At 35.6% G+C, this 25,339-nt stretch overlaps 5 protein-coding genes and 1 non-coding gene across 7 annotated transcripts; 2 read left to right on the forward strand and 4 right to left on the reverse strand.

Moving 5' to 3' along the window:
* Positions 1-5,057: 5,057 nt before the first annotated feature.
* On the reverse strand, positions 5,058-7,413 carry DnaJ-5 (DnaJ (Hsp40) homolog 5). The gene is made up of 3 exons (XM_013321677.1): positions 7,295-7,413; positions 6,274-7,115; positions 5,058-6,074 (listed from the first exon to the last, which is right to left on the reverse strand). The coding sequence occupies exons 2-3, from the start codon at positions 7,099-7,101 to the stop codon at positions 5,841-5,843; spliced, it is 1,062 nt and encodes a 353-aa protein (XP_013177131.1). The 5' UTR covers positions 7,102-7,115; positions 7,295-7,413; the 3' UTR covers positions 5,058-5,840.
* Positions 7,414-9,374: 1,961 nt separating this feature from the next.
* Positions 9,375-15,164, reverse strand: Atac2 (Ada2a-containing complex component 2). 2 transcript variants are annotated; one of them, XM_013321725.1, is made up of 13 exons: positions 14,888-15,164; positions 14,544-14,681; positions 14,110-14,258; positions 13,867-13,959; positions 13,439-13,547; positions 13,234-13,345; positions 12,619-13,049; positions 12,461-12,548; positions 12,200-12,390; positions 12,004-12,122; positions 11,604-11,785; positions 11,066-11,146; positions 9,375-9,486 (listed from the first exon to the last, which is right to left on the reverse strand). In XM_013321725.1, exons 1-13 carry the CDS (start codon positions 15,148-15,150, stop codon positions 9,394-9,396), a joined length of 2,049 nt encoding a protein of 682 aa, XP_013177179.1. In that variant the 5' UTR covers positions 15,151-15,164; the 3' UTR covers positions 9,375-9,393. The 2 variants fall into 2 exon arrangements, with proteins under 2 accessions (XP_013177179.1, XP_013177178.1); XM_013321724.1 differs by having other exon boundaries at positions 13,234-13,348.
* Positions 9,469-10,840, forward strand: Ada2a (Transcriptional adapter 2A). The gene has a single exon (XM_013321727.1). The coding sequence runs from the start codon at positions 9,494-9,496 to the stop codon at positions 10,787-10,789; it is 1,296 nt and encodes a 431-aa protein (XP_013177181.1). The 5' UTR covers positions 9,469-9,493; the 3' UTR covers positions 10,790-10,840.
* Positions 15,165-15,517: 353 nt separating the features above from the next.
* Positions 15,518-18,990, reverse strand: LOC106123941 (lysosomal Pro-X carboxypeptidase). The gene is made up of 8 exons (XM_013320357.1): positions 18,726-18,990; positions 18,061-18,149; positions 17,831-17,991; positions 17,213-17,414; positions 16,816-17,059; positions 16,560-16,670; positions 16,045-16,261; positions 15,518-15,758 (listed from the first exon to the last, which is right to left on the reverse strand). The coding sequence occupies exons 1-8, from the start codon at positions 18,918-18,920 to the stop codon at positions 15,580-15,582; spliced, it is 1,398 nt and encodes a 465-aa protein (XP_013175811.1). The 5' UTR covers positions 18,921-18,990; the 3' UTR covers positions 15,518-15,579.
* An 888-nt stretch (positions 18,991-19,878) lies between these two features.
* On the reverse strand, positions 19,879-24,528 carry LOC106124175 (dynein assembly factor with WDR repeat domains 1). Its single transcript, XM_013320646.1, has 9 exons — positions 24,374-24,528; positions 23,796-24,005; positions 23,387-23,509; positions 22,225-22,409; positions 21,986-22,118; positions 21,530-21,689; positions 21,200-21,337; positions 20,762-20,854; positions 19,879-20,090 (listed from the first exon to the last, which is right to left on the reverse strand). Exons 1-9 carry the CDS (start codon positions 24,484-24,486, stop codon positions 19,986-19,988), a joined length of 1,260 nt encoding a protein of 419 aa, XP_013176100.1. The 5' UTR covers positions 24,487-24,528; the 3' UTR covers positions 19,879-19,985.
* On the forward strand, positions 20,950-21,031 carry TRNAS-CGA (transfer RNA serine (anticodon CGA)). The gene has a single exon. It is a non-coding gene; the product is annotated as a tRNA-Ser (tRNA).
* Positions 24,529-25,339: the final 811 nt, after the last annotated feature.

Consider the following 25,339-nt stretch of genomic DNA (forward strand, 5'->3'; position numbering starts at 1 on the left):
CTTAAAAATATAAAAAAATATTCATTTATTTTTAAATCCAATTATTTGTTTACATATTTTAATTACGTTAATACAGTAAGTTTCCTTTATCGGTAAGTTATTTGTATATATGAATCATTAATATTACTGGCCATTATTATCTTATGAATGTTATTTTAAAAAATCTGAAAACTAGATCATAAAGCAAAGCGTTAAAACTGGTTATCTCACTAACCCCGTGAGGACTTCATCGGTTTACAAACGGACTAACTTGGTCTTAAAAGAACCACTGAATGTTAATATTTTTTCATTTCCCTGCAATTACAATAAGATGAAGATATATTTAAAATGTGGCAAATGTTTTTATAAAATAAGCAAATATTAATAACATAAAGCTCGCCTTGACCGCAAAAATAAACAACTTTAACGGTCGCATCTTAAAGTGACGCTCTTGAATATAGTCAAACAAGGATATCTGACTCGGTGACAGATGCGCAGCTATCGCGGGTAACTCTTTCACAAAATATACCATAAAAGAAACAATTACACCTACAGTACAACAAAGATCTTGATCTTGATACACTCTTTTGACAATAATAGGGTGGCGCTAGTGGCGTTAGTTTAGCCCATCGGGCCGGAAAACGTTCTCGGTCTATAACTGCCGCTTTCGAAATAGTAATCTTCTGTTGATCGTCCTATAAGTCGAGCAAAATGCAAAGTGAGGCACTACTATCCAAGTTATTCTTTACGGACGACTTCTTAAATTAGTCACTGAATAAATTGCAACGTTTTCAATGGTAAACCACATTAATTGAAAAGATACGACAAAATTTCAATATTCCAACAGATTTTGTGTATTTTTAAATTAGTCGGTTTATATTGTCTTATGACAGACGTTTCATGTAGCTTCTTTCGCGCGTCACGTTTTGCTGACACGTGACTTGAAGAAGCACGTGTACTTACAGTTATGCTTGCGTGGATTGCCTGCAGATTTAGAAATTTACCTATTTTTAGGGTAATATTTAAATTATTTTGAAAGGATCAAGTCTTTCAAAAAAATAAAACTAAAATGGAAATTGATTCTTTAAAAAAATCTTAAAAACAAACCTTAGCTCATTTGTTAAAACATAAAAATATATTGACTTGCTTATTAATAAAATAAAATAAAAATAATATTATTAATTACTATAATCAGTTTCCTGAACATTTAGATCCTACAAAATAAAGGTAAAGTAAAATTTCAAATAATAATTGATAAAAAAATAATAATTCGTCTAATAAGTTATTTATGCCTTAATAGCCGTGGGGCAACTTGTCTCGGGAGTTGCAACGAGTGCGGCAACACTTCTTGAACGCGCTTCTCGAATGTGGTAGAACGAGACGCATTCCGCGACCTACCATAGAAAGTTCTGGAATGTTCGATGCATAATGTACTCGCACTTTTTTTCATTTAAGCGCATTATTTTAATTTAATTTAAACAATTCTTATCGATAAGTAACTTCTGTTTACGGTTTACAAATAATACCTTTAACATTTGAATTCATGTTTAATGTCAAACAAATTAATTTCCATAGGGATTAAGACAAATAAACTAAAGTAAATTTATTGAATTAGAAATTATTTTTAAGTGCTTAAACTATTTAAACTAGTTAAAAATGTTAAGCTACTATTATTTAAAACAACGTAGAATTAAAATAAAATAGATAGCTTTTCAATCGAGCTTAAGTGTGTCCATTAGGTATATAGTTCTTTGTTCGCGCTTGCGCATTGTGCTCCTGGCCCGGACGCCTAGTCTGGATCAATAACTCCCAGCTCCCACTGAGGTTATGTTAGCCAATACGCCCGGAAAATTTAATTTCATATAAATAAAATAATTACTAATTACTTTACTTTACTTATGTTATAAATGCGAATGTTTAGATGGATGGATGGATGCAGAACGGTTCAACGGCTCTCGCTGAAATTTGGCATAGATGTAGAACGTAGTCTGGAAGAGACATAGGCTATTTATTAAGTTTTTTATATCCCTGCGGATGGAGTCGCGGGCGACAGCTAGTAATTATATAATACAACAAAGGTTTTAATGACTTGACGTTAGTATGTTACTGGTTGAAAAAATGTTTTTTTTTCTTTTTGAATTACTTTACTTTTAGCTTTCGAAAAGGTTAACAATTTAGTCAAACGCCGGTTTTGAACCTGTGGCCTTGAATTTAGAAGCCTTAAACTTACGTAATTGCAGTGGATTATAAGGTAAAATCATATAAAATACAACGACTACATTATTAAATTTGGTTTACAAATCTCTTCCTCTGTGCTGGAAGATGCCGGAAGAAGACATTCATCAATCCGTGCTACTGGAAACAGAACTTGTCACCGAGCGATAATGAACATTGATATTTTATAAACTGACTAGGAAAATTAAAACTGTCAGCTAATTATGATGTACAGATACAGTATCGCATTTCTCGTCAACTCTTAAACTGTCGAAAAAAAATATTTATTTAAAAACGATTTTAATTGCTTTATAATCGTTAGTCATATATAATCTGTAATCATTTGTTTCAATTATCTGACAGTTTAGTCCGATAAGAATTTGATTGAATTCAAAACGGTTCGGTGACATCGATAAAGGCATGGGCATCTTATTACTCCAGTTATAGAAGTGGTGTCAGGTGAGATCGATCAGGTACCTTCATGTCACCTCTGATACTAATGCGGATATATCCATACAAGCTGGCAGAAGGTTGTGACTTGTGACAATAATTTGTTCCGACGTATCTATACTGTCATGTCAAATGACATTTACCTCACAATTTACAACGATAATGTTTTTATTAGTACGCAATAAACACCTAAATGAATGATGATTTATATTTATTGAAACCTTTTTACATTGGAAAACGATGTTATACCTTATGTTACTTGATCGTCTTTTAAGACGAAGAAGAAAGATAAAAACAATTTATAATTTCATTTTTTTAATTTTTAAGATAACCTACGATTATCTCTATTAAAGAATGTCATATAGTTAGTCCAATATTATCTAAATACGGTCATGAAACTTCAGTATAAGACAAATCTTTTGTTGGACATGAATGTGACGCAGACGGAACAAACGAGGTTATTTATTATTAGAACTCGTCTCCCGACCGTCCCTGTTGACCTGCAACACGCCCCCTTTCAAAATAAATAACAATATTTATAAATATTTCTATTACTATTCCTTAAAAATACAGAACAAGAGCATTTGAAAAATAAATATACATGTCGCCCGTGATTCTATCGGCGCGCATTAAAAAAAAACTTAATTATTAGCTTATGTATTCTTATAGGTTATGTTCTACATCTATTCCAAATTACAGCAAGATTCATTCGCATTTTTAATGTTAGTAATATTTCGTTACCACAATTAATGTGCGTATGAGTGTGGCTGTAAGACACATTGTTTGGTATATCTTTGTATTGGAACAGCAAATAAATACAAGTACTTATTCTGTTTAAAATAATTACTCACATTGTAACCGTGTCATTGTGCTCGGAGGCGTGATAGACGAATTTGTAATTGCGAGTTCAAAGAACCACATATTCACTAATATTCGCCTAAGGTACTAAACACGTAGGTACGATATAATACCCTTTTTTGTGCTATGTTACAGGTCGAGATTCGAACAAATAACCTCGTGATTCCATGTCTGCAACTTAACCTTTAGGATAATGTCACTTCAAATACAAATTTTACAATTCATTGTCGGCCAATTTTCTTTTATTTCTAAGTTTCAATTCTAAACAAAAATAGTTTTAGCGCACTAAAGTTTATTGACCCTGTTTGTCTGTTTCTAAATTAGGTTATATTAAAATGGAACGGTCACTCACACAACGGAAATTATATACGCTAAGGCTAGTTAATTTTAGTAAGTTCGACTTTAGTCTTCGAGTCTAAATCATAGAGAGGAATCTAAAAAGGAAATTTTAAATTTACACCCAAGCATTAATAGTTTTTCACGCGAATTAACAAAAAACGTCAAAATTACCAAAAATAATTAGAATTTGAAATAACAACGGTTTGCTTTGGAAATCGCTGTTCGCATTTCGCAGCCAGCCAGGTGTGTATGTGATAAACATTTTTGTTTTCTAATATTTGCTAATAGGAAATCTTCCTGTTTATGGAAAACTAAAAGACATGCCGTCTCTAGCGACCTTACCGACCTTTATACTACGGATTAGTTAGGTAACAGTAAAATCTTCCCAAGTGACTTTTTATCTTTTTTGTCTACCTCGTTTATTTGCGGTGTAATAAATAAAATAGTGTTGCTTACCGATATAATTATCTTATTAATTGCCTAGTACTAGTTAGGTTAGGAGTAGATGATGTTCTTTTCATATAAAATGCAGATAAAAGTAGATAATAATTGATGGTGTTGTATAACTCTGCGAGACGCGTTGGCGGGCGCCTCGGATATTTTTACCCATGACGCGGGCACTGCGCGCGCCTCCACCTCAGGCCCCGACTACAGCGGAAAAGATACACTGAACCGAGTAATCTATAACTATAAACTAAAGTAATCAATAGTTTGTTGGAAAAAAAGTATATTTATGAGTGTATGAAGAAATGAGAAATTTTTAATGGTAAAAATAAATACGTACTTTATTGTAATGTAAAATATTTATAATACAGGTTACCTATTTCCGCTTTTATGTTGTTAGGAATAAACTTACATAAATTAACTACAAGGTGTGTGCAAATAATTATTTTTATGTGTAGCTTATTATCATATAAGCTGCTCTTATGCAATGAAATTTTAAAGAGTAAAACGCTGTTTTAATGGCTCCATACTATTCCAGCAGCCAAGGTCCACTGCGACGGTCGTGCCAACTGACGTGACGCCCGACTCTCTGCAGCTGTTTATATACTATACCTATATACCAAAAACCATGTTCCACTCCTCACCCTTGAATTCTCATATTTTGCCAAGTGGCAATGAATCTTTTAGTTCCTATAAATATTTATGCATTATTGCAATGCAATCAGTTCGACTGGATACTGTTTGGAAAGGAGACAAGGAATAAAAGAAAGTGATAATTCCAAATATTTTTATTAGTTATATTAACAGCAATTATAAGTAATAAGTTGATTTTGAAATGTCGCTACAGTAATTAATCATTAATGTTACAGTCTTTGAAATGAAATTTAAATCCTATCAAAATCTTATTTCAAAAACCAATTAAATGCAATTGTCAGTTCTTAGTTTCTAGACCTATTCTCTATGGAACTATTATGGAAAGTTTGTCACAATATTGACGCTGAGACCTGATAATGTCCAATAGCTCAATAGTCAATGAGCCTTGAAACTTAAAACTTACAATCACTGTTCCATTAATCAAATTATGTACAAAATGGAAAATATTTACAAGTCATCAAATTAAATATGCACACAACAATGTCACAGACACACAAGTCCCTCCGTACTACAACGCACAGGGAGACACACAGGCAAACATTATACCATACCAGCCACAAAATCGTAAGTTACTCCATCAATCAGCTTCTGACTTCTAGCAAACACAGACTACTTTGTCAGGGTCCTAAGTACCTTTAACATATAGCTTCAAATGTTTCATAATAAAAAGCTTTTAATAAATAATGTCACAGGACTAGACCCCGACTGGAAGCAAGAATACAAACTTAAGTTAAAATGAGTATGATGTTTCCTGCTACGGATCATCTAGTCATCCATGCAGGAATGAGCCGTCATAACATTTGAGCATACCGGTGATGACCTCCGCAAAACATGGAGTCACCAGAACTCACATTATACACTTAAATAGTTCTTATACATCCAACAGATTTAGTACAACCAATTTAGTTTGGTAGAGTGTCCATGAGTATTTCTTTCACACCTGAACTTAATCTGTCTGGGAATTTGATGTCAAATGCAACTAGCAGATCCCCCTTCCTCGTAGGCTCCTTGGGGAACGGTAGGCCATATCCTGGAAACCGTTTCACAGTGTGGGGCTTGACAACCTCTCCTTGCAAGTTCACAGTTAACTTCTCACCTGTCATTGTTGGTACTTCAATGATTGTGCCACAAAGAGCCTGCAAACAAAAAAAACAATACTATTAGGTATCTTACAATACATAATGATTACATAATATATGGATAAGCTTGTATATTTAGAGAAAAGTTTAATTTTACACTACAGATATACTTTTGTTTATAAACAAATATTGATAATGAGTATGACTTGTAAATTATCAAAATAGTAATACTGAAGTATACTTATTATATGCTTACCTGTTTCAATGAGACTTTAGCTGTATATCTGATATCACTGCCTTCTCTCTTGAACAATGGGTTAGGCTTGTCTCGGATGATGAACACAATGTCAGCTGGAATCTTATTCCTGCCTTGGTCCCCTTCTTTTTGGAAAGTGATTTTAGTGCCTGCCTTCCAGCCGGGCTTCACGTGTATCGTCAACACCTTGTCTTCTTTCTTCGACGTGCCATCGGCCTGGATAACGCGGCGGGAGATCTTCATCTTCTTAACGCAACCACGGGCGATGTCCTCCAACGACACGTATAGATCATGCTCGATCGGTGGATCCTGGGTTTTTTCCTTCCTATTAGGTGAACCATGGAAGTTGAAACTGTGGCTACGGAATGCACCACCGGGACCGCCGGACCGCGTCTGTCCCATGCCCATGTTTGCGAACGGATCCATGTCGACGTCCATGTCCCGGTCGAAGAACATCGTCGTACCCCCGCCGCCACCGTTGAGGTCGAAGAACGCTTGGAACGGACTCGCAGAGCCGAAGAACTGTGCAAATGTAGCTCTCGGATCTCCATGGAACGTATATGAATACGACTGGCCGACGCCCGGTCCGTTTTGACCGCCCATGCCACCTTTCAAGCCTGCCTCCCCGTGCGCATCATAGATTTCTCTCTTCTTCTTATCTGATAACACTTCGTACGCCTCCGCAACTTCCTTGAATCTCTCCTCAGCGCCAGGCGCTTTGTTCTTGTCCGGATGGTATTTGAGTGCCAACTTACGGTACGCCTTTTTTATTTCGTCGTCAGTGGCGCCTTTAGTAAGGCCTAACATTTTGTAGTAATCTTTACCCATTTTATTGAATCGACCTGCAACAAAGAAATAATCAATGTTAGCCTCTATACGTCTGACACCTTTTTAGGAGACGTAAAGCGATGATCCGCGCAACCCTACTCTACATCTAGAAACTTCATTTTTTTTTTAGAAAATACCATAATTAAAATAGAAATTAAACATGGATATAAAGAGAAAAATTTAAGATACTTACAATTACACTTTCAATCAAAATCCAGAAATAACTAGATGAAAAGCTCAAAATTTCACACACAACACAATTCACAACTTCACACTATCTACTTCACAACTGAATGAAACGCAGCGCTGCTGTCGCGCCAAAATATATACATTAAAACGTCTAGAACATTCTGGGGCCTTCACTGGACGTGCGAGTGAGATAAAAGAAGCCCTTTCCAACGAAAGCTTTTATGTATTAGACAGAGATACATATAAATTTGCTTGTTCAATAATAATAATGGGTTCATGACTTCAGCATATCGTGTGTAAATACAGTACGTTCTCATTTCCACTGCTATATAATTTTTATCATGAAGTTTATTGAAAGACCCAAGGCAACAAACGAAAATTACTCTTTACCAATGAAGTTTTACGTATTTTTTTAATTAATAGCTCACAATATTTATGGAATATTATTTTAATTAAAATAAAAACTTCCTATGCAGAATGATGAATTTCCAGCAGCTTTTACTTATTCATTTCCGTCCTTATTACTTTTATCAAAAAAAAGTTTTAAAGTGAGGTTTAATTTTTAAAATGATAATATTTAAATCTTAAGTCAAATAATCCAACAAACATTATACAAGAAGTAGCAAAATTAATTGAAATCAAACATTAATATTTTTAATTTTTAAACATACTGTAGTTTATTGCGGACGTGCGACGTATGGTGCGAAAATGTCTATATTATGGGTACTTTAGTATATTCCATACGTTTCTACATTTATTTAATACTTGATTTGTTTACAATTAATAAGAAATGATAGTAACTATTCTCACGAATATGCTTCCAAAGTCACAGTTACAACCGTAAGAATTGAATGCCTTTGATCAAGAATTCTGCTGTCATGTACCTACACTGTGCTTCGTTAATTGTACAATTCGTATTCGTATATTGTACACTTTGTAGTATAATGTGTATATTATATACACTGTTTATTGTATAGTTTGCATTTCTGATCGAAAATATATAATGCTAAGTAATTAATTTATTAGAGGCATACACGTGAGCGCGATAGAACTGGATGTGGGTCAGGCGCTACACCGCGGCATTCACGTGTTTTTCTAGACCGTGGTTCTATTCGTAAAAGATCAAGTGCTTATTCGGAAGTTTTTTTTATTATTTATTATACTTTTAAACAATTCTTTATTAAATTAAGGCTTTGTGATTTTGAATTCTTAAATATTTACGCATTTTTTATAACAGTTCGTGTTGTGGTTTACTATAAACAGAGTTTATTTTTGAATTTAGAGTCCGGAAATAGAAAACAGAGCAAGAAACTACGGAGAAACGAACCCTAATTTGTACTGTTACTCTACTCTCTTGTAGTGTTAATTAACAAACCAAGTTTAGGCCTACTGCCAAATTTACTTTTAGTTCAGTAGGTTGCATCTGCATAATGGTGTCGCCAGTCGATAATGTAGGCTAGGTCTAGAGGCTATGCATGTAAATTTAATACATTTTCCGATTCAATGGCAACTGCACCTCCTTACCCCCTGGTGACTCCCGTGATCTGTATTGTATCTGTGGCGTGTCCTATTTCAGAAAAACGATATTAGCTAATATTATAGGTATTAAATAAATACATATCTATGTTTGTAAATTTATGTATTTATATTCATGTATAAAAAGGAATGAAGTTTTCATACAAAGGTATAAATTTGAGTAAAGCGCCATCTTTTCGACCGATTTTGCACTAGATGAAAGCGAAATATGATTTATACCATTGGTAAGAAATAATTTATGTGCATCGTTAAACCAAATAATTACATGGATTGCTGAATAAATTTAATATATATATGTAACAAATCTTTTATTTCAAATAATTTTCTGAAATTTCCATCGACAATATTGGTATTTTTTGGTTTATTGTATATGACAATGATATGTTTTCCGTCAGCTGGTTGCCAATGCCAATTGTCCTATCAAGTTGACATTTATTGTCACATGTCATATATTAAAATGAAAACATTGTTTTATTTAAACAATTTAAAATGTATATTGAAAATTAAATAATATTAAGAAAGTTCAAAGGGGAAGAACAAATAAAATACAGTATTGATAGTGTATATTTATCTGACTAGTCTTAAAAATAGCGCGTGCCGGCATCCTTTGTAATCGATGTCGTAGTATTTCTCGTAGAAATCTTGTATCAACTCCTCGACCTGCAACATGTCCATTGATATATTACAAGTGAAGTGCGATACGTGCAGTGAGGTCGCGCACGAACCATACATTGAGTGTTGTGAATGCGAGACTAATTTGTGTACGTCTTGTTTTGCCGCCGGTCAGGAAATACGCGAACATAAAAATTGCCACAAGTATGCAGTGCGAAGGAATGATTTCCCCCTTTTCGACAACTGCAATTGGTCGGCTAAAGAGGAGTGCAAATTACTATCAGCAATATCAACACATGGCTTTGGTAACTGGGAAGAAGTGTCAAAAGTTGTCCATACAAGATCAAAATTAGAATGTCATGAACATTATAAAAAATATTACATAGAAAATGTACAATACAAAGAGTTAAAGTTGCTTCCTGAAACAGAACAATCCTTATTTCCCAAACCAATAACTCCATACTTGTATAATTTACAGGTTTGTGTAAATCCACCACGAAATAACCAGTCCGACCAGCATCTAGCAGGTTATAACGCATACAGATCAGAATTCGAACTTAGTTATGATCATAATGCGGAAAATATATTTAATATTGAAGATGACTACTCAGATGATGAAGATGAAGAACTTATGGATGCCCTGAAAGTGGGCTTAGTGAAGGCATTTAACACAAGGCTGATAGAAAGACATAGGCGATATAATATTATAAAAAACCATGGCTTAATTGTGTTAAATAGAGTAGTTTCATGGTTAAAAAGATTTGACGACACATTAATGAGAGCAAAGACTGAAAAACTAGTCTCATTTATGCAGTTCATGACTGGTATGCAGTTTGATGCATTCATGGAATCATTGAGTCTTGAAGATGAGTTATTGCAAAAAATATTCCGGCTCAGTGATTATCGGAAGAACGGTATAAAAACGTTTTACTCAGCAAAGCTTTATCAGCAACTGAAAGTGGAGAATACTTTAGCATTTAAGGAACAGAAGTATCTTACGATGGTTATGCAAAATAGATTTGAGTCTCAGAGTCAATCTCCAATTAAATCAAAACAATATGGAATCAAAGATAAAAAGATGAAGAGAATGTCTATGCCATTGGATATTGTTGGTCTTCCGTGTTGTCATCTTTTATTAGACAGTGAAAAGACGTTATGTTCTAACTTGAGACTGTTGCCTACAAACTACTTGGACATCAAAGGTCAACTTATATCAGAGAACAATAAGTTAGGCTTTCTTAGGCTACTTGATGCTCGTAGGATTTTAAAGATTGATGTAAATAAAACTAGGAAAATATATGACTATCTTATGCAGGAAGGCTTTATTAATATGCCTCCAGTAAATAAATAACTGTATGAAATGTGGTGAAAATAATGAACTTTAATTTATAAGAAAAACTGCGATATGTAATTAGAATAAATTTTTTGATATTTTTTTAATTTTAATCTGTCTATATAAGTATATCCATATGTCAAAACCTCTTACATATTTCTTATTGCTATCTCTATTGTATTCTTAGAGAAAACTGAGATAACACTATTTTTTTATTTTATTTCTGCAGTGAAAACTCACACGACTCTAACTTAGTTTTGCAAGATATATATCCGCCATATAACAATAACTCACCTTAAAACCAAACTTCTGGTAGAGGAAAATAGCAGGGTTGGTCGGCGAGACATGCAAAGTTACATCTTTGCCCGTACAAGTCTAGAAAAATAAATAGCAATTAAATTGCTGAACATTTTTAACATTAACACATCCATATCTGCGACTCGGCTGACAAGTTCTCTTTAAGATAAAAAAAAAGTATGAAATGTGTTCATCTTCTTGTTCTTGACATGAAAGTTATATCAGCAACTTTAAGATATAAAGTAAAATATTATTTTGAGCAATCTACATACTACACCAACGCTAAAGGACCAATAACCAACTAAGAGTTCCGACATATAGACTGACAAGGCTATCGGAACCGTTGTGTATAAGTCAAACTAAATTATGTCAGCTCACTAGCGCCCTCTATCAACGTGAAGAAATTTTACAAGTTAATCTGTACTGTCATGTCATGTTTTTCTTTTGTCATTTTTTATGTTATGTTATAGAATTGCCACTGACCAGTTCAGATATCCTTGTTTGATTTAAATTGAATGTCAAATAACAGTTCTACCTGTAAGAGATGATACAACATGAAGGTGGCAATCTTGGCGTTCCTCCACTCGGGGCGCGTCAGTATGAAGGAGATGTATGCCTCGTTGTGTCCCGCGTCCGGCACCAGGAAGGCGCAGCCCACCACCAGCCGGCGGTACGTCACCACGCAGCTGAACTCAGGGTGCTGCAGCGCCTCCGTCACTGACACACACACACACCAAATACATTTATACATACTGACTGTCTGCTATACCAACATTAAACTTAGTAGGTTATGTGTTCTACCAGAATATGTTCTACATCTATGCCAAAATTCAGCGTGATCCATGGAACCGTTCTGAAGATACGCATACGATATGATCCGCATTTATAATATTAGTAAAATGAATATTAAAAAAAAAAACATGTGTGTTACTGACTATCGATGCCGGGCCAGAAGAACTGTGCGAGCAGCGCGTTGACAGGCGCGATGTGCTGCGGGCGAACGTAGCAATAGTCCAGGCTGGCCGGCGCTCGCGGCACGTACCCCACCTCCCCACTGTACACACACGCACACAACACTTCATACCATCTCCCAGACTCTTACACGGCATCAAGTTAGTTGTTTCTACGTACCGATGTGTTCTGGTGAGTAGTTCATCGGTAAGCCGCAGCCAGAGCGGGCGGGCGCTGGTGTCGCGGCGAATGTAGGGGCGGAGTAACGTGCCCGAGTAGGCGGAGCGGAAGGGTGCCGCCTCCCACCGCGACACCAGCGCCGCCCCGCGCTGCTGGCTCGCCACCGTGCCGCTCAGGTTGTCCAGCAAGTACTATAAATTACCACCTATAAGTGTTTAATTGTAAAATGATTATTCAAATTAAAAAAAAACAATTACTCACCGATCTCTGGAAGCGATCTAAAATTCTCTCGGCGTTCATTAAAACTTTGGGATCGTCAGCTATGTAGCCGCGCAGCAAACGCGCCGTTCTAGACAACGCAGACAAAATAACATTATTAAGTTTTTATTATATTTTTAAAATATTAATTTAAAACATACTTGTCAAGGTCAAAGATGGGCAGATGCTTATGTCTCTTCAGTCTCCTGAGAGCCAGCTTCGCTCTGAACCTGTGTAAATGGGCTTTCTTGTTTGAATCCTTGACCTTAGGAATAAGGTTCTCGACTCGCTTCAGCAGTTGGATCTCCTCGTACTCCGATACCTCCACCAGGTCGGGCGCCGGCGGGGGGTCCGGCTCCAACCACGGCATGTCTATGGAGTTGAGTTGTGTGGAGAAGAGAGATTCTCTTCTTAGGATCGGTGCCTCTTCTTGTTTCTTGGTCTTTTCGTTGGGAGGTTTCTTGAGTTCTGGACGCGTCCTGTCCTCGTAGTCGTCAGAGGTGGGGGGCTCGAGGTGTTGTGGGGAGCTGCGCGAGTCAGAGTCGTAGTTGTGCCCCGACTGCTGCAGCGAGTGGATGCTTGAAGTATCGCTCTGGTTAACAAAAATAATTACACAGATTTTTTTTAACAACTTCTTAAGAGACCGTTGACCAATATTTGTATTACTGAATTAAACTGCTATAAGGTTTCTATAGCTGTAGGTATATTTTGTTCGTTGTAACTGGTTTGGACTGAACATTTAAATGCTTAGATTATAGTTAGAAGTCCGACAATACCTGGCTAATCTGGGGTCTTACGGTATCGTAGGGGTAGCCCAGATATAAGGCATCTTCGGAGTTCAGACAAATATCTTGCCCCTCTGTGGTCACATCTTCAACAACTTCCTCCCTGCTAAACATGTTGCTGATTAACATTGGGACGAAAATAATTTGTTAATAATTTAATTTTCAGTTTTAAATGTTGACTAAAATTATATATTACTCGACATCATAGGCAAATTCCTGGCTGGTGGAGGGCTCACACTCGGAGTCCAAGCGCATCTTCTTACACGGAGGCTGGTCACCTATGTCCTTTATTAAATCCTTATAGCCTGAAAACAAATAAAACTCATAAAATACTGGTTATATTGACATCAAAACAACTGGCAATACATGGTTGTAAAATTTGATATTTTTTTTGTTATAAGAAAGTTACATGGCGTTTAGGAATCTACATTTTTGATCACCCATCTTACATTTTACCAGTACAGTTGTCAAAGGGCACTGCTCTGTGTTATTTACATATGTCCAATTGCACACAAAGGTGATTTTAATCATTGGACTGGAATAATGTAAACAGCGCTTAACAGATATGTCATGTTTCTGCTATATTTTATCATGAAGTCTGAATATTTTTATTATATTACATACCTAATTCAGCAGCTTTGGTGAAAAAAAGTCTTTTATCAACATTCAAGTAATTCCGTGGTCGTCCCTTGATTTTCTCTTTAGATAGCTCCAGATCTGTAATGCATACAAACATACATAAATATATTTAAGTCAATAATATTAAATACTAGTAAATAACATTTCCTTGTGGACGGAGTTGCATGCAACAGCTAATACATAATATTAAGATATACAAGACTTGATATAGTGCTGTTATGTTCATACTTATATGTGCAGCTACAGCTGGTGAGAAGGAATGCAACAGACGCCACCAGCCCGTCTCTCCCAGTGCAACAGAACCCGACATGAAGAATGTATTGTTATACACTGATAGGGCTCCAGCTATTGTACCAACCCAACTCTTCTTTTGTTTGCTACAATTGCAAAATAAGTAAGAAAGATTGAAATAATAAAGTGCCTTTTAACTTTAATACAAGTGTTTTTCATTATTCAAACCTTCAATCATTTTTATTAAAACTGATCTTTTTTTTCAATAAGTATGAATGTTTTTAACATTATAGGCGTAGAATCATAATTTCTTTGAACATATTTTTTAGGGTTCCGTGCCTCGAAAGGAAAGAATGGAACCCTTATAGAATCACATTGTTGTTTGTCCATATTTCTGTCAAGACTTTTTTATATAAACAATATTCACTTACAAATGTGTTCCGAACAATAGAACCCAGTTTCTGTCAATGAAGGAGCAGATATGTGTTTTGTAGTGGAAGAAACCATTGTTACTGATGCCGTACGACTGTATACTGAGGTGATGAAGGGTGAGCAGCAACACATTCACCCTAAAACAAATAGGTTTTATCAATAGCTATATTAAAAACCCCATATCTCACATTTATAATGTGAGATGTCTTTCATGACTACATTTTTACGTTTCAATGCGTGTATTTACTCTTTTTAAGAGTGTTTTTGTCTACACTATTTGTTGGTTACATATATAGCAAATGTAGATCAAACCCAGCCAGTGTCTTTTTATATAAAATCGTACCATTGAAATCTTTTTCTTTCAAAAACCTCTTCGTTATTTCCTGAACATTCAGCACAAACAAATTCAAAGAATACATCGCATGCAAAGTCGCCTGGCGTTCCCGGCCGGCGTAAGCAGGTTAAGTGGACGAAACTGTTGCAATTCTCACATCTCAGCCCCGGATTATCTTGTTTGTTTTCAGGATTCAGACAATATTTACAAAATATACTGGGTTTTATATCGGTATTTGAAAATTCTACAGTATTATTCACTTCCACCTCCATTGTTTTTGTTGATATTTTGTGATATTCACAATGACACTGACAACTGACATTGACATTGACAATCGCAACCAAATATGACTTATAGAAACCGTTGATAGTTAAAAAAAACATTTTTATTTTTCCTCTATTGATTTCAAATAATAAAACATATTCTTCATACAAGTTATTTTGGTTTTATTTATCTTAAAATTGGCTTTAGTAAATATTTGATATTTAAACAAGTTTTAAAGAAGTCTGTGCTTCTTGCTGTGGGCTGCTACTTTTTTGGTTCACTAAGATTGTATTCATATCTTGGTTAGACATGGCCCAAAATAAATAACGTTCATACATACATCACAAACATACAATGGGACAATAAAATGCAATGTTGAAATTGTAGTAACTTCATTAAAACGATTTAAACTAATTAAACTATTTATTTATTATTCATTAAGCGTTGTTAAGTCTGAAATTCCGTATCCATTGTTCTATATTACGTTTGTGCTCCTGGCGCGCCATTTTAACGGACTCTGGATCGTCGGAATTTTGAGGCATCAAGTCGAGATGATGAGCAGTGTCAATCATCACTACCGCTTTGATCGTATCACTTATACTGCTGAGTAGGCCACCTGAAAAAAAATAGCGCCGGTGAAAATAAAATTCTCTTCTTACCGTTGATGGACGGTTAATTCTATCTGTTATTAATTTTAATCTTCACTACCACCAGCAACCCATGGGCAAACATCAGCACCAAAATAGCAAAAACTAAATAGGCGCAAAATAGTGTGGTTTATAGCCTGTTTATGTATAGAGGTCAGTGGTTCATAAACTCCCCAATTCGTTGGTTCAATTCATATTGTCAATTTATTCAGAAGAATTGCCAGTCGCAATACTTTATAAAAGCTTAAGCATCACCTCCAGCCCAAGGATCCAAGAGGCCGTTACTAAAGATGATGTTAGACGCGGCCTGAAGGCGGTCACCGCCGTACTGCAGCCAGGCGGCTTCGGGGCGCGGATACACTTTGTACTTCTTGTGGCACTCCTCGGAGAACTCGGTGAAGTTCCAGGGCATCGGCTCGAACATGTCGTCGACACCGTTCGTACACATCGGCATCACCATCTCAGTACAAGCCTGATGTAAAGAAACAGTATTTATTTATCATTTTTATTTCAAATATTAATCACTAACTGTGGAATTAAAAAAAACTTTATTAATATGTGTTCTCCCAAACTATTATATGTTCTATATCTGTGATATGTCAAATTTCAGCGAAATCCACGCAGCCGTTCCGGAGATATCTACTAATAAACATCCATCCCAACATTCGCATTTACTATACTAGTAAGATTTAGATTTCTAACAGCTGTTTACTAACGTTTAGTATAAGGTTTAGTATTGTAAAATAAATTGGATATATATTTATTATTACCTGGTAGTCCCAGCCGGTGGCATTGAGGTTGCCATAATCTGTACTTTTGTAGTTAACGCATTCACCTTTGCCATTGTAGTTTGTGTATACTTGCAACACTTTGCCAATACCCTGTAAATTATTAACAATTATTTATCTAGTTTAATTAAGGGTTTTTTACGTATCTGCTATGGTATACATAATTATTTTAGAATATGACCATTTCCTTGAGTTTTTAGGTAATTTTAAGAGAAAAAAGAAGAGTGTAGGAAATTACCTCTAGAAGTTTTTGTCCGGTTAGTTTCTCGCTTAGATACTGGCAAACGGATCGCACGGGATTGGCGGGTAAGGGTAGGAGAAAATCAGAGGCGAAGGGGTAGTTGACCATGGCGAGGGTGTCGTACATCCCCTGTAGGTAGTCGATCAGGTCCTGTACATCTTCCTTGGTGTCATTCACCGCTACGCACAAGTTCCATTCCTTCTTCAGCCAATCCGCGTTCGTTTTGTTCGCTACGAAAGTTCTGAAAGGGTACCAAATGAAACAGTATTAAATGTTAAAGTATCTACTTAAGCCTCCAATAATAAATAATAGCTTATTCTTTTACATACAAGGAATATGACAATCGAAAAGTAAACTTAGAAACAGCGTAGAAAGATGTTAAAAAATGAGCTACCTCAGTACACTCCACGATTGTCTTATATTATCCCTACAGACTTTGCTGGCGACATTGAAGCTGGATGTGACAATCCTGTGGAAGACCTCGCAGGGCACCATGCCGGAGAACATGTGGACCGGTGCCGAGGCTGCGATAGCACCTTGCACTAGGTGAGGGTACTTGATACGGAAATACGCAGCCAACATGCCCCCATACGAACCTGGAGATAGATTTAAAAAAAATCGAGTTTAACATTCTGTACAGTAGACTTCCAGAATGCTGTAGAATTGATTGTTTTTTTTTAATAACGTAAGATCTCTTTACAGCGAAGTCTTTCTTTTAAAATTATTGAACATAATTTTACGGACAAAGAATCGTGCATCCGAATGATGTCAATCTCAAGGCCAATGAGGTAATTCCGCGTTATCAATAAAAAATATATCATACTTATATTCGTTACTTATTTACTACGAATTCAAATTGCAAATATGGTATGCAAGTTATTTTTTTAATAGCAAGCGTACTAATGCAGTATTTACTAGAAATATTCATTTTTAAGGAAAATATACAAGTAATTGACTCAATTTTAATGTACTAAAATGTTTATGTACAAAAGCTATAGTTTAGAACACTTACCACCAAAAGCGATGACAGGATATTTGGGCTTTAAGTTTTTGCCGCCTTGAAGGAAGTTGACCAGCTGAGCGTAGTCTGCGAGGGCCTGAGCTGAGGTTAGGTAGCCAATATGCTCGTTGTCCAATGACTTGTCTCCGAACGGCATTGACTTGCCGTAGTACCTGAATTTTATCAAACGTTAAAATTCTCATATTAGTTACACAAAATACCGCTATAAATATAATATTAACCTGTGTTCTGCAAAGATAATTTTGGCTTCAAATTCTCTCGCTATTTCCCACATGAAGCCGGTGTGCTTGGCAAATGACTCGATTTGACCCTGTTACAGAACCAATTTTAATACATCTGCTAAAGGATAAAACAAATAAATAGTTAAATGATCTACTGAAAAGAAATGTACGAACACCGAGACATAGTTAACAGGAAGACAAGTAAAAGAGTGGAGGTATAACCGTCGCTATCTAGATGTTTTGACTAATGATTTCCTTTAAAATCTGTAAGCAACATATCTAAAGTCATAATTTGTATTTAATGTTTATTTACACTTGTGTTTCTACTTTGTATTAAACAAATGTTACTGATAAAAGGTTAATACCTTCTGTGTTATGTATTAGTATATATCTACTGTTGATAGTTAAATATTTTAAGGTACATAATATGTTTTCTGGTATGATTTTAATATGTTGATCTGTGATCGCAAGTCTAAACTATTTGCTGTAAACACTTTTAACAACAGTGCCCTTTTATTCTGGACAAAATAAAACGATACAAATGTTTTGATTAGCGTGATCAAAAGCTATATAAAATGATTAATGTCCTACTCATCTAATATTTCTTCTTCATTTCTTTATCTTCTGTATGTTATTAAAATATGTTGCATTAAATAAAATCTTACCTCATTCCCGGTGTAGAAGAATATTGGTCCATTTCCCCTGTTCCAGTATTGATCGCTTTCGATGTACCTTATTTTGAATGTCTCATTGCGTTGAAAGCCGAAATGATCTAGAGGTACGACGAACTCCTTCGTTTCATTATGATATGCAGCTACAGTGCCCAAGAAGAGCACTAGAATGTAAGTTGCGTGTCGCATTGTGTGTGACTGTACCGCGATAACTGACGTCCGCTCGCGTCCGCACGTTAAGTGATAATGAGCAATCTGAAGCCGACCAAGTGCTAACTCGTTTATGTAATATGTACAGTCGTGTACAAAATTCGTTATTCACTTAATAACAAGTGTAAACAATACATCAGATGTAGATAATACGTTAAGCGTATTTACTAGGATTATAACATACTTGTAGGTTCTAAAACTAGTCTATGTATTTTATTACTTTTGTTTTTATGTCTAATTCAACTTGAAACTATCGTTAAGTATGTTTAAAGTTCGATTTCATTGTGACACAGCTTGGTAAAATGTTATTTTAAGATTAATATTTATGGCATTTGACGTTTGTACGCGAATGTACTTGTATCGGTTATCAGGGTACATTTGACCCGGCGCGTCCCGCCGCCCTCCCGCGGGAAGTCTGCGCACTGAGCGACTCCGGCGCATCATTGGAACTCAGATTTTTTGAATCGAATATTCATTAGTACTTGACGATACTAAGTTGTTAAATGGTCTAAGCATAAATCTGAAATTGAATTGAACGAACTGTAATAATTAGTGTATAAAAAGCAAAATGTTCTAAATTCTTAATTTTAGTTTTATTGAATTTGATCAACTGGAAACATTGCACTCTTGGTGTAATTTCTATCAACAACGTGTTACATCTCTAATAACTCTTACATGCTAATAAACTTACATATTTATTATTTGACATTTTCATGACAATTTTATTAAGATTAACAAGAAGATTATTTTATTTAAATGAACGGTAAAAAGAATTGATTTTATTCACACATCAATTTAATTATATTATTAATTAAATTTATACAAATATAAAAACATTATGCCATCGATTCCTTTTTTTTAATTATAACCACTAGTATATTAATTAATAATTAGCTTGAAAACACAAAAAATAATAATAATATAAATACAATATAATACATAATACACATAAATCTTTTTATTTTATAGAAATCCCGTCATTTTTACATGAATATTTAATAAACATTATTTTCCGTAATGACCAAGGGTCAGCCACCAGTCCAGTCACCGCCAGATCCTGCAGCTGTTATCCTTGGAGGCAGTGACTATAGTGTCGCCAGCATACGAAAAGGCACACGAAAATATCTCGCTCTGGTGTCCTGACAGCACCTAAAAATTTTAAGTTTCCACTGTAGTGAACCTTGTGTTAACATATTATTGTCTCTATTATATTAAAGCGAAAGAAAGAGATGTCAATATGTATTTAAAAAGATACTTTCGCAATTATTTAGCTTATATGACAGCCCTGATAGTGCTAAGTTTTGGATGATTTTCAAATTAGTTTAGTAATTTCGGGGCCATTTCAATGCAACCAAAAAAAGAAAGTGGTAATTATGGCCAGAAATTACGCGAATATGTGGTCAAAGTCACATCAATTGCGTTTCAAAATTGTTGTAGAGTACATAAAATAACAGTAGATTGCGTTTATTACATAGGTGAGTATGTATTTGTTTAGGTTGAGTTCGCTGCCACGGATGAGCGGACGACGAGCGAAGTTCCTATTTACATACATGTAAAATCTATGCCGACACCATGTATGTATAGTTACAATTTGTTATGCACTAGTTCCTAACTATTAAAACGACACATTTGTCATTATTTGTATGTCGACAAATGAGTCAACATTTGGAACTGTGCTAACATTATTGAACTCGAATTTTTCATGTTTCCTAAAGAAAATTCACAGTTTTTATGTATTAATTAAAAAAAAAACTGAAGTTGGCAAATGTTAACGAAGCATTGATTATAGTTTTAAATACAAATTATTTAAAAATGGTTACTTGTAAACAGTTCCCGGTGTTCGAGTTCCAGATCCTGGCTGTCTTGTCTGCGGACGCGGTCAGAAGACTCCCGCCGGCAGGACTGAAGCATACCTAAGTATTTGGTATTACGAAAAAAGTTTAATTTTTATAAAGGCCCCAAAACCTTTAAAATTGTAACCTATTTACATTACGTCATAGGGGTGCAAGCAGTCGTGGCCGAGTGGTTAAGGCGTCTGACTCGAAATCAGATTCCCTCTGGGAGCGTAGGTTCGAATCCTACCGGCTGCGAAACTTTTTTTCTTGGGAAATGGCAATCAGAAAACCCGTTTTAATGTCAATAAAAAAAACAATAAACAAAGTCTTACTTTGAGAAACGAGACTGCAATCATAATTTTATTTTCTTGGCCCATTTCTTAATAAAGGGTGGACACATGGTCACGTCATGTATCTGCATACCTTGGAGACCTCCTCGCTGTGACCCTGCATGTGTGCGAGCGAGCGGCAGTCGGCGCGCGCCTCGTACACGCGCGCTGCCCCATCACTGCCCGCCGTGGCCAGTCGTCGACCTGCCCAGTCGAAGCTCACGTCCAACACCTAAGGGTACAACTGGCCTGTTATACCCGTCAAATGACAAAAAAGTGTATTCTGTTAACTACGAACAACTAAAGAATCTACCGTTCTTACAACATTGTAAACAAATGAATGAATATCGTACGTCAGAAGCGTGCTAAATACAAACCTGTAAGCAGTATTGCTTTGGCGTCAGTGTTTACTATTGGTAGATACCTCAGCGCCGGGCGTGGTGAGCGTGGCGACACAGTTCCGCTGGCGGACATCCCACAGCCGCGCGCTGCCGTCCAGCGAGGCTGAGGCGAGTAGTGAGCTATCCCAGCTGTACTGCACACCGGACACTTCCGCGCAATGCCCGCGCAACACCGCCACGCAGCTGGACAACGACAACAATGCATCAGTAACATGTCAGTGAATCATTTGGTAGTGATGTCATTAAGGAAAAGATTGTGTTAAAGGTCATGAAAAAGAGTAGGCGTATAGAGGCGTAATAATATCAAACTTAATAAACGACTCCCGCACGTATAGTATTTTCAAATTTTAATACCAAACCTGTATCCGTTCGTATTATTTAACTCCTTAAACTTTATTACCAGCAAAATGTCGTATGCAGATAATTATTATGATCTTATAAGTAGGGGCTTCCTGTTTCATTCTTAAGTAGTATCTTACTCTTTGACTCTGGTATCCCACAAGCAGATTGTTCCGTCAAAGGATCCTGTGACAATGCTCTGACAATCATTCTGATCGAACTGTAGAGCTATCACCTCGGCCTTGTGACCTACGTATGTATGTAGTTCCGCACCTGAAAAACATCTACTATCATCTCAACACTCTTGGCTCAATAAATCTATTTCAAAAACAATATTGGAAAAAAAAACTATCTATTGTAAAATTTTCCTCTCTGTCACCTGTTACTACGTCATATAGTTTAGCGGTACGGTCCATAGAAGCGGTGGCCACTTTGTGTGCTTTGGGCGCGAACTGCGCGGCCACCACCTCGCCGCTATGGCCCCACAGCGTGGCCACGCACTGGCCACTCGCTGCAGACCACACCTTGGCCGATTTGTCAAACGAACCGGTCACCACCATGTCACTGTCGACCATTGATATCGTTAGAAAATATTCTAAATTCAAATGTAAAATTATTTAGTTAATTTAAATTGTTTTACGAATAAACCGGTAACAACTTCATCAAAAGATGCATAAAGACAAACGCAACGTTTTCAAAATAGTAAATGAAGAACAGTCTACTTTCACTATTCTAAAAACAATCTTCATGCGGTCTAATATAATAATTCAATAGAATTAATCGTGATATTTCGTTTCTTTCAAGCGAAACCGGAGCTCGATGGGGGCATTTTCGATTCACAGTCCGTAAGATACAAAGGAGGTTCTATAGGTCTTAATAAGCTAAGCTTTTTATTTTTTAAAGGACTTAAAATAATAAAAAGAAAACTTGTCCTGTATTCTTTCCTTGCTATCAGTTAATTCATTATCAAGAAAACAAACAATAACAATACAATTTGATCCCATTAATTAAATCAAGGTTAAAAAAATAATAAACAAGGCGGTAATTTATAGAATGCCTTTATCAAAAAAGGTTCGTCTGTTAGTACACAATGCTATGTCTACCTACTTTAATATACGGAAGTGAGAGTTTTATATAGTAAGTATGCGCATATAATTAATATCGTTGAAATGCCGTCTCAAAATTGTTAGTACCGCAATGAGATGTAAATTAAACACTAGGAAAAAGTTTACGTTAAACTACTGTTAAAGTAGACATCAAATAACTCTGAGTGCGGCAGCTAGTGAACTAACTTCATTGAGAAAATATTTACCTTAAAAGACATTCTACGGATACGTTTTAAGAATTTTTGTAGTTCATTTACAGTGAATGAAAGTGAAAGTTATACTACGTAAGGCAAACTATAACCGATCTTACGCAGACCGCTATTTTTTGCCTTTCAAACTTAAACTTAGCTTAGTAGGCTTCCACGGCCGAAAATATAATTCCATTTTCAAACATATCATCCCTCTCATCCTTCTTATAGTCTTTGAAAAGCTTACCAAATAGGATAATTAAAAGCCACAGAGTAAACAACATTCTGGTGTCCAGATAGAGTTTTAATTTCAGTGCCGGAGTCCACGTCCCATATCTTGCATGTCCTGTCATAGCTGCCAGTGATGCATCTAAACAAAAATTAATTTTAAAAATTGTTATCACGTCTTTAAGCGCTGCAGAGGTGTAGATAGAGGCTTGTTTTTCTTGTAATAAAAGTTAATCATCAAAAATTATTTTTTTATGTTTTGTCTTATAACATAAATCTTTGTTTATTATAGTATTTTTAAAACACCTAATGCCAATTTCCCTAGGTAAAACAGTAGCCCTGAACGTGTTAACATTTGATCTACAGATGACTCTTAAAGTTTGCCATACTAACAAACATTTGTTATACGACGTAAAATTAAAATTCACCTGTTGCCCGCTCTATCAAACGAAACATTGGTCACAGGTAACAGATGTGTGACCAATGTCTTGTATATGTAGAACCTCTTCCCTGCGGGTCCTTCGTGTTCGATCCTCTTCTTGAGCGTCTCCAGGCACTGTTGCAGCTGCTCCAACACCTCCTCTGTTATTAGAACTTCTTTCTGTTTTATTTCATTTGCTATCACCTTGACATCTGAACTGAAATGAAGAAGCATAAATAAGAGTTCGGGAGATTCAAAGAAAGAATTAAAAAATATTTGAAACGAGTTATAGAATCTGTATCTTATAAAAGACTATAATAATCATCATCAGCTCACTATATGTTCCCACCGAGGGGCTAAGAGCGTATCCTTAGTTAGGGCTGATTAGGCTATAGTCAAACTACGCTGGCCCAATGCAGGTTAGTTGACTTCACACAAATCTCTGAATCTCTTATCATATATGTGCAGGCCTCATAATAACTAGGGTTATATACGTTAAGGTCATATAAAATATACATAAGCAGTTGGCTTAAACACAACCGGAAGACACAAGAAGGAGGAAGGCAGAAATACGTCTGGACTTACTTGCTATCTAACTCCAATAGGTCGATATCTTTATTCCTGACAATTCCCTTTTTCGTGTACTCCAAAGTGATCCCCGGCGGGTGATATCTTAAGTGAAACTTTAATAATTTCATGTTTAATATTTTAAAAGTTGATACACATCATAAAATCGTTCAAAAGACGTTTGATTAATTTGTCAATACAACGGTTGCTAGGAGAAATGTAATCTGGAATTTTTATTAACGAAACATTTTACAAAAACATCTTATTGTCCTACTCATTCTTTTTGGAATAAAAAGAGATAACAATAGACTTGGCTTTTGCTTCGACACAAAATGTATTAGGTAACGTCTAACGTGAGTTGGGTTGCAATATTTAAAAATATTAAATAGAAAATGACAAAGATAATATTATCAAGCTATTTTTGGAAGGAGAGTTAATAAAAGTATGATTACTTTAAAATAGTAGAATTAAGAGCTTGTCTATGTTGTTGGCAATGTAGCGCTAGTGTGTACTAGCCCTTATTGCAAATGTAAGTGCATGAGTCAAGCAAGTGCGTGCAAGGTACGCGGCTGTAATACTGTAGCAGCCTTTGCACAACTGATAGGTTGTTGTTGATGTTCTGTAGTTTTGTAATATGACGAAACACAAGCAAAACTGTCTTTACTTAACCGATCGATGTTTCAAATCGAAACATGTGTATTTTTATGATAAATTTTAGCTAGTATAATAAATTTTAAATAGTCGGTACTATAGAAATTATGAAAACTCTTTTGGTTTACATTCAGACAGTAACTTGTGAATTTCCTATAAATTTTTACATATTTAATAACTGTTTTCTTTCAAGTAAATTATTTTTCAAAACATTTCTTTACCCTATAGTAACATAAAATACTTCTTTGGTCGTATAAAAAGCTCTTTCCGATATGCCTTGAAAAAAGGTACACAAAAGGGTTGTCGGTGTCCTACATCTCGCTGTACCCACTG

Source organism: Papilio xuthus, unplaced genomic scaffold (genome assembly GCF_000836235.2).
Source record: "Papilio xuthus unplaced genomic scaffold, Pxut_1.1 DF825946.1, whole genome shotgun sequence".
Lineage (NCBI taxonomy): Eukaryota > Metazoa > Arthropoda > Insecta > Lepidoptera > Papilionidae > Papilio > Papilio xuthus.